The 8962-nt window shown below is 45.7% G+C and overlaps 2 protein-coding genes across 7 annotated transcripts in view; one reads left to right on the top strand and one right to left on the bottom strand.

The window, feature by feature from the left end:
- The window catches only part of Zim3 (zinc finger imprinted 3), a 14502-nt gene extending 9527 nt beyond the window's left edge, over nt 1-4975 (bottom strand). For 3 of the 6 annotated variants that reach the window (XM_029557684.1, XM_029557681.1, XM_017795107.2), the window contains exons 1-3: nt 4827-4975; nt 4245-4586; nt 1275-1338 (exon numbers count right to left, since the gene is read on the bottom strand). Coding sequence is in view for 4 of the 6 variants with exons in the window: in XM_029557681.1 (XP_029413541.1) it covers nt 1275-1289 (15 nt within the window). In the remaining 2 variants the exon portion in view is untranslated. The remainder of the gene's footprint in view (nt 1-1274; nt 1339-4244; nt 4587-4826) is intronic. The other 3 variants (XM_029557685.1, XM_029557682.1, XM_029557683.1) reach the window with 2 other exon arrangements.
- Nucleotides 4976-5059: 84 nt separating this feature from the next.
- Nucleotides 5060-8962, top strand: part of LOC103752359 (zinc finger protein 264) — a 14481-nt gene continuing 10578 nt past the window's right edge. Inside the window, exon 1 of the mRNA XM_008856085.3 lies at nt 5060-5413. Within this exon, the coding sequence (XP_008854307.1) occupies nt 5387-5413 (27 nt within the window). The 5' untranslated portion in view covers nt 5060-5386. The remainder of the gene's footprint in view (nt 5414-8962) is intronic.

The raw sequence follows: 8962 nt of genomic DNA, 5'->3' as shown, positions 1-8962 counted from the left end.
GATAGATAGATAGATAGATAGATAGATAGATAGATAGATAGATAGAATGTCCTGTTTTACTCAATGTTTTAGTTTTGATAGGGAAGGAGAAATCAGCTGAGCCTGTATGCCTCTAATTCCAGCTACCTAGGAGGCTAAGGGAGAAGGGTTATGATTTAAGGTCTGCCTGGGCTACAGAGTCGACTCAAGGCCAGTCTGGGTAACTCAGCAAGACCTTGTACAAATTAAAACAAAAGGGGGTGGAGTGATGGCTCAGTGGTTAAGAATTCTTGCTGTTCTTCCAGAGGACGTGGGTTTGTTTATGAGCACTCACATCAGATGGCACATAACTGCCTGTAACTTCAGGTCCAGGAATATCCAACACCCTCTTCTAGAGTCTAAGGGTACCTGTGTGCAAGTGCACACACCCTCACACACACACGCACATAAATAAAAAATAAAATAAGCTTAAAGTGGGGGAGCTGGGCATGGTGGTGAGCATGCCTTTAATCCCAGCACTCAAGAGGGAGAGGAAGGCCAATCTCTGTGAGATTGAGGCCAGCCAGGTCTACACAGTGAGTTCTAGGCTAGCTGGGGCTACAAGGAGACCTTGTCTCAAACAAACAAACAAAAATATTTTAAACTAAATTTAAAAGTAGCTAAATATATAACTCAGTGGTAGAATGCTTGCCTTGTCTGGGTCCAGTTCACCACCACAACAGGACAGAGAGATAGAAATCGGAGTGTGTGATGTCTTTTCATAAAGGCAAGGGAGGTAGAAAACACAGCAAAACGGTTAGCAGAGGCTCACTGTGAATATGACATGTTTATTATAATGTAACATGCATATAATGATTTGCAGCTTTATTATTTTTTAGGATTATGTTTTAGATTTTTAAAAGTTATTATTACAGCTTATTTATTTTGTGTGCATGTGTGGGTATATATATGGAGGTCAGAGGACAACCTGCCGGATTTGGTTCTGTCTTTCCACCATGTGGGTCCTAAGGATGGAACTCAGGCCATCAGGCTTAGCAGCAAGTGCCTTTACCTGCGGAGCCACCTCAAAAGTTGAGCTATGTTACTGACCCCTATTTTTTGAGTTTTGAGGTAAGGTCTCAAGTAGCCCAGGCTGACCTCAATCTCACTGTGTAGCCTAGGATACCACCACCCAGGCTGATTTCAAGTTTTAATAAAACATACCAGACAGGCTAGCGAGATATAGCTCAGAGTAAAACCCACCTTTGCTGGTCAGTCACTGGATTCAAGGTCTAGACCAATACATATAGTCTTACCTGAGAATCATTCATTTTTTTGTGTTTTTCAAGCCAAGACAATCTTGGGAAGATCTGCACAGAACTGAAAAAGAACCACGAAGGAAAAAAAATCAGAATTTCTTTTTTTTTTAATTTTCTTATTATTTTTATTTTATGTGTATGAGTGTACTGCCTGCATGTGTGTAAGTGCACCTGTGTTGTGCAATGCCCATGGAGGTCAGAAGAGGGCGCCAGATTCCCCTGGAACTGGAGTTACGGGAAGTTGATAGCCACCATGTAGGTGCTGAGAAGTGAACCTGGGTCCTTCTGCAAGCACAGCCAGTGCTCTTAGCTGCTGAGCCATCTCTCCAGAGGGTGCAGTTTCCTGTTTTACCCATATCTGCAAATTTATGACCAATTAGGGGCCACTCAAGGGGAATTTCCACTGAAAGTGTTTGCCATGAGTGCATTGGGGACCAGAGTAAGTTTGGATCCCCAGATCTCATGTAAAAATGCCGGTGGGGAGCTGAAGACATGGCTCAGTGGTTAAGAGCACTGGCTGCTCTTGCAGAGGACCCAGGTTTGATTCCCAGCACCTACAAGGCTGCTAACAACTGTCTGTAACTCCAGTTCCAGGGGATCTGATGCCCTCTTCTGATTTCTGAGGACACTGTTTGACATGGGTGCACTTACATACATGCAGGCAATACACTCATACAGATATTTTTTACAAGAGGATTGCTTTACTGGCTTGTTTTTCAAGAACACTTAGTTGGCATACAAAATTACTATTGCTTATAGGATTTATTTTTGAGTGTGGACTTTCCAGCACAGCCGTAAATGGGGGTTGGGGGTGTCCACACTTCTGTAAGTAAACCCCCATTCTATGCTGTTAGCAATCCCAATGAAATCGTTAGGATTTAAAAAAAAAAAAAAAGAACAGAGCTAATCATTATTCTGCCAAAGTTGACCCCATGTTGGCAAATCCTTTGGTCTTTGATTTGTATATATATTTTTTAATATTTTATTTATTATTTTTATTTTATGTGTATGAGTGTATTGCCTGCATGTATGTGAGTATACCTGTGTCATACAACGCTGAGGAGGTCAGAAGAGGGCTTCGGATTCCCCTGCAACTGGAGTTATGGATGGTTCATAGCTGCCATGTGGGTGCTGGGAATCGAACCTGGGTCCTCTGCAAGAGCAGTCGGTGTCTTAACCACTGAGCCATCTTCCCAGCCCTGTATACATATTTTTATGTAACCTGCTTCAAGTTATTTCTGGGAAAATGTGTTAAAAATTGACTCTCTTTGGAATAATAAAAATATTCTAAAATTTAAAAAATTACTATTGTGGGTTGGGGATTTGGCTCAGTGGTAGAGTGCTTGCTTAGCAAGCGTAAGGTCCTGGGTTCAGTCCTCAGCTCTGAAAAACAAAAATTACTACTGCATGGATCAATATTCACAATGTATTAGTGTACATTTTTATTTGTACTACTGGGGATTGGACCCAGGACCTTGTACATACTAGGAAAGTGATCTACCACTGAGTTATACCTCCAGCCCCTCAGAATATATTAGGAACTCCAACAAATCAACACACACACACACACACACACACACACACACACACCCTCCAATTCAGAAAAAAAGCAACAGATCTAAAGACATTTTTCAAAAGGCATACAAATGACCAACAAGTATTTGAAAATAGAAAGTTCAATACCACTAGTCCTCAGGAAAGTATCACTTCAGTACAGTTAGAATGCGAATTATGAAAAAGACAGAGGGGCTAGAGAGATGGCTCAGCAGTCAAGAATGTATACTGCTCTTGTAGAGGACCAGGTTTCAGTTTCCAGCACCCACATCATGTGGTTCACAATTGCAGGGATCCATTGCTCTCTTCTGGACTCTGTGGGCACCTGCATACACGTGGTGCACATAAACTCACACAGGATACATAAATAAAAATAAAATCTTTGTTTTTCAAAGACACTGTTGTCATGTCATGCCTATAATTCCAGCACTTCAGCAATGGAAGCAAGAAGACCATGACTTTCAGGCGAACTTGGGCTACATAGCAAGATCCTGTCTCAATAATAAAAAACAAGTGGTAAGTCCTGACAAGAGTGTAAAGGAAACTCTTCCACAGTGTGGGTAGGAATGCAAGAAATACAGTCATCATGGAAAACAGTATGAAACAAATGACCCAATTAAAAAATGGGCTATGGCTGGGCATGGCGACACACACTTTTAATCCCAGCACTGGGAGGCAGAGGCAGGTGGATCTCTGTGAGTTCAAGGCCAGCCTGGTCTCCATAGTGAGTTCCAGGCCAGTTGGGACTATAGAGAGACCCTGTCTCAAAAAGACAAAAAAAAAAGAGGGGAGGCTATGGCTCTTAACAGAGGGCTCTCAATAGAAGAAACAATGGCTAAGAAACATGTAAAAAAGTGTTCAACATCCTTAGTAATTAGGGAAATACAAATCAAAGAGTCCTTTAAAAAAATAAGTAGAATAAAATAAGGGACTGGAAAATGGCTCAGCCGATAAAGGCACTGGCTGCTCTCGCAGAGAACCCAGGGGGTTGGTTCCCAGTACCTAGATGACAATTAACAACCATCCATAACTCCAGTTCCAAGGGATCCAACACCCTCTTTTGGCCTCTGTGGGCACTGCATGCACGTGGTACATGTACATACAGGCAGGCAAGCACTCATGTACATAAAATAGACATTAAAATAAAAATAAGGCAGACATGATGGCTTAAGTCTGTAATCAACAGTGGAGCTGTAAATGTAATTTTAAAATTGAGAGCATAGTCCGTAGTCCATTCACTATGTAGATCAGGCTGACCTTGTATTCACTACAGAGCTGAGGATGGCTTTAAAGCCCTGATCTTCCTGCCTCTACCTCCCAAGTTATGGGATATCTATAGGTATGTGTCATTATGCCAGGTTTTGAAGTTAAGAGTGGTATATAGTTTACTGAGAGAGAGAGAAGACAGCTCACCTGGTCTCGAACTTACAGCAATTCTCCTGCCTCACTCTCTGGTGTCCTGGGATTACGGATCTGAGCCACCACCTCAAGCTCTCAACTCTCAAATTGATATACCTCGGTTTGAATCCTCTCCCAGTGTTTAGACACAGGCTGAACTGCCTATACGACACAGATACTTTCTGGTCTTAGAGACATTCAAACTATGATCGAAATTGGAAGCCTGAGCCCTCTAAACCTTCTACCTTGCAGGCTTCGCAAGTCAGGGGGTGACAAATCCAATCCTCGCGGGCTTCCAATGACCTAGTGACCCAGAAATCCTTGCATCTGTGGGGGCTGCTCTGGGCCACAGAAGACCTAGGAGAAAAGGAAAAAATGGATGAATATGCTGGGGATGAGGCCTCCTAATATCAAGGAGACTATTAGGCTACATTTTCTGTCGTCTGCCGAGAAGATGCTCCCAGCAGGAAGTATCTAGAAGGGACAAATCAAGAGATCAACTGAGCGCCGGGGTCCACATCTTTGCATTAACCCGAAGATGGGCAAATCTCCCTGTCCTCCCAAGCCTCAGTTTCCCAGATAGAATGGTCGTCTCACCCTCGCTCCTGGGTCCTTCCTCGCAACCTCGGTTGTCCGGATATCCCCACATTGGAGAGAAACTGGAACCCTGGAGCGCCTTTCAAGATATGCGAGACTTTTTAGGAGAATTGCTCCCGGCCTCGAAGGACGTAGTAATAAAGAAAACTACATTACCCAGAAGGCTTCGCACGGGCCCAAGGACGGAGCAACTTCCGGGTTGCTCGCCGCGGACGCCATTTGCCTCAGCACTTCGGTTCCTAGGGCTTGGGTTAACTGAACGCCTAGGGGCATAGGGACACTTTCCTGGCCTGTGGCCCGGGTCCGAGCCGGGCAGAAGGATACGAATTCCTTCCTGACGTCGCTACGAGCGTGTGGGGTCTTGTCGCCCGCCCGGCCGCGACCTCTCGGCAGGCGTCCTTCAGCCTGCCCCGGCCAAGGGCGGCGCCTGGGACTTGTTCGCCATTTCCACCGCCCCCGAGTGCGGCCGGTGGCCGAGGTCACCCGGCCGGATCAGAACACGCGTGGGGAGGGTCAGCCGAGGCCTGCCAGGCGCTCGACTCTCACTACAGAGTCCGGCTATGGCGGCCCGGAAGGACCACAGGCAGGTGAGTGCCCTGTGCGCTCGCAGTCGCTGCTCCCCCGTGGGCCTAACATCCCCAGGATTGAGCTCTGCCCTTGTCATTCTTGTGCACACAGTGGAGCCACTTACTCGTCTGCAGCCCTAGATAATGCTGTGCCTCTGAAAGATGCTCATTTGGAAGGCAAGTGTGCAGAAGCCAGCTGCACTTTACGGGATGATTGACAGATTAGCACAGATTAGAGGGGTGAGAACGTTGCGAGTCCAGAGCCTAAATACTTAATACCTTGGACTGTCTTCAGCACCCCGGAATAGCCAGTCCTGGGTCATCTGTGTTTAACATTCTTGTGAAACACAATGACACCTTTTGGAATGTATTAATCTAACAGAGCACTAGCTTCCACCATAAAAAGCTAAAACCGTTGTCAGGTAGTTTTGGAGACTGTAGCAGAGGTTCCCCTGCCTTGCTCTAACCTGCCTGCCTGATGGATCCATTGGTGTATTTGAAAAGTGATTTTTTTTTATTTATTTATTTTATGCTCTGGATGTGGTGGCACAAGGCTTTAATCCCAGCACTTGGGAGGCAGAGGCAGGCAGAGCTCAGAGATAGAGGCTAGCCTGGTCTACATAGTGAGTTCCAGGCCAGCTGGGGATATAGGGAGATCTTGTCTCCAAAACAAAACAAAAATTTTATGTGTCTATGTGTTTCGTTTGCATGTATGTAAGTGCACTTGCATTGTGCAATTCCCACAGGCACCAGAAGAGGGTGTCGGGTCCCCTGGAACTGAAGTTAGAGATGGTTGTTAGCCCCATATGGGTGCTGGGAACTAAGCCCAGGTCCCCTGCAAGAGCAGCCAGTGCTCTTAAATGCTGAGCCATCTCTCCAGCCCTCGGATTTTGATTTTTGATATTTGTTCTATAACCTAAAACCTTCATGAAAGGATTACCATGTTGGAAGGTGAAATTTGGAGTAACCTAAACATACGTTTCTGCATCTTGCTTGTATTTGGCTCCAGAATACTCTTATCCCCTTTGAAATGACAGCTGTTTTTATGTTGTCCTGGTTAAGTTTGTCACAACAGTGGTGATGCATTCTCCAGAGGCTCCAGTCAGACTAATAATTCTTCCTACCAAGCTTGCAAGGATCCACCTACACTGACCAGGCCTCCTTGCAGCCATGCTAAGGTGGAGGGAGGCCAGGAAGACTGGAGTGTTCCAAGTAGAAGTACCTGGAGAAAGACAGGATCAACTGGTGGTTTAAGGAGGCCCAGCAGTATTTTTATGTGGTGCCATAATTGAAACATAAAGGCAAAATTGTTTCATCTTCTGTAGCCACCTTAAGCCTCCACTTATGAGTAGCCTCATTCTGACGGCCACAGCCCATATTATTTATCTTTGGCCATTTGTGTCCCCTGGTATTGAAATGTCCTGGCAGCAGGAACAAGAGCTGTCTGAATCCAGTAAACATGTTCGTTCATTGTGGAGTTTCTCCTTGAGTCCAGCAGGCCTAAACCTAAGGAAACTCCAGGCCGCTTCGAAAGGTGGTCTGAGCCTTGTCTCTAAGTGCATGCCAACAGTTCTTTCTCTTGTGGTGGTTTTGAGACAGGGTCTCACTGTGTAGCCCAGGCTGGCTTCAAATTTGTAATTTGAACTCAGCCTCCCTGAGGTTGGGATTACAGGCATGAGCCACCACTAGCAGCTCAAGTGCCTTTGACTAGCAATGTTCACAAGTGTGTTTTCAGGAGTGATTAAAATGGATTTAGCAGCAAAAGTGAGTGGAAATGTGTGCTGGACAGCTTCAGTTGTCACCTTGACACACCTGGAAAGGACACTGAGTTGGAGACTTTCTCTATTGGACTGGCCTGTGGCCATGTGTGGGGCATTTTCTTGATTGCTGAGTGATGTGGGAGGGCCCAGCCCACTGTGGGTGGTGCCACCCCTGGGCAGGTGGTCCTGTATTGTAATAAAAAAGTAGGCTGAGGGATGGCAAGATGGCTCAGAGGTTAAGAGCACTGCCTGCCCTTGCAGAAGACCCAGGTTCGAGTCGAAGCACTCACGTGGTCACTAACAACTGTCTGTAATTCCAGTTCCAGGGGATCCAGCAGCCTCTTCTGACTTTCACAGGCACTGCACAGCATGGATGTACTTACCTACATGCAGGCAGTACACTCTTACACATAAAATTAAAATAATAAATAAAGGTCGGGCATGGTGCGCATGCCTTTCATCCCAGCACTCAGGAGGCAGAGGCAGGTGGATCTCTGTGAGTTCAAAGCCAGCCTGGTCTACATAGTGAGTACCAGGCCAGTTGGGGCTACAGGGAGACCCTGTCTTAAAAAGACCAAAAATGAAATAAATAAATATTTTTAAGAAAGAAAGCAGTCTGAGCACAGGCAGAGGAGCAAGCCAGTAAGCAGCGATCCTCCGTGGTCTGTGCTTCAGCTCCTGCCTCCAAGTTCCTGCCTTGAGCTCCTGCCCTGGCTTCCCTCCAAGATGGGCTGTGAGCTGTAGGTGAAATAAACCCTTTCTTCCCCAAATTGGTTTTGGTCTGAGTGTTTTATCACAGCAACAGAAAACAAACTAGGACAGAAGTTGGTACCAGAGAGTAGGGAATTCCCCAACTGAGGGTCCCTCTCCCCAGGTGTGTCAAGTTACAACTGAAGCTGTCCAACACAAGATATTTTACAAACTCATCACATTTTTTAAAAATTAAATTTTAGCCGGGTGTGGTGGTACACACCTATAATCCTAGCACTTGGGAGGCAGAGGGAAGTGGATCTCTGTGAGTTCAAGGCCAGCCTGGTCTACATAGGAAGCTCCAGGCCAGCTGGGGCTACAGAGAGACCCTGTCTTTAAAAAGACCCAAAAAAAAATTAAAAATTTTAATTAATTAATTTTTATTTTATGTGTATGAGTGTTATGTGCCCATGTATGTAAGTGCACCCGTGTCACGCAGTGCCCCGGAAGACAGAGGAGGGCATCAGATCCCGTGGAACTGGAGTTATAGACAGTTATGAACTACCATGTGGATGCTGGGAACTGAACTCAGGTCCTCTGGAAGAGCAGTCAGTGCTCTCCAGTCCCAAAATTAATTTTTTTAAAAAAAATATGTATACGTGTGTGTGTGTGTGTGTGTGTGTGTGTGTGTGTGTGTAGCTTTGGACACATGAGTGCAGATGCTCAGTGAGGCCAAAAGATGGCATTGAATCCCCTGCAACTGGAGTTGTGAGCTGCCCAACATGGGTTCTTGGAACCCAACTCCAGTCCTGTGGACGAGCAGTGCATGCTGTTAAGCCCTGAGTAATCTCTGCAGCTCCCCCTGCCCTGCTTCTCCCCCCACCCTGCTTCTCCCCCGACTCCCACTTTTTTTTTTTTTTTTGGTAAAAACTTATTACTTTAGATTCACTTTGGTGTTGATGGGGTGTCAGGGTTACACTCTTAGGACCAGTGTACCCTGTGTTCAAGTCCTGTCTGCAGTAGTAAGGTGTGTGACTCTGGGTGAACTGGTAAAGAACCTATAGGCTCCTTACTTACCAAGATATGAAGGGCTGATGACCTCAGGGACTGTGGGAAATTA

This window comes from Nannospalax galili, unplaced genomic scaffold (genome assembly GCF_000622305.1).
Source record: "Nannospalax galili isolate Female #2095 unplaced genomic scaffold, S.galili_v1.0 scaffold1368, whole genome shotgun sequence".
NCBI classification, from domain to species: domain Eukaryota; kingdom Metazoa; phylum Chordata; class Mammalia; order Rodentia; family Spalacidae; genus Nannospalax; species Nannospalax galili.
This window is presented reverse-complemented; position numbering and strand designations above follow the sequence as displayed.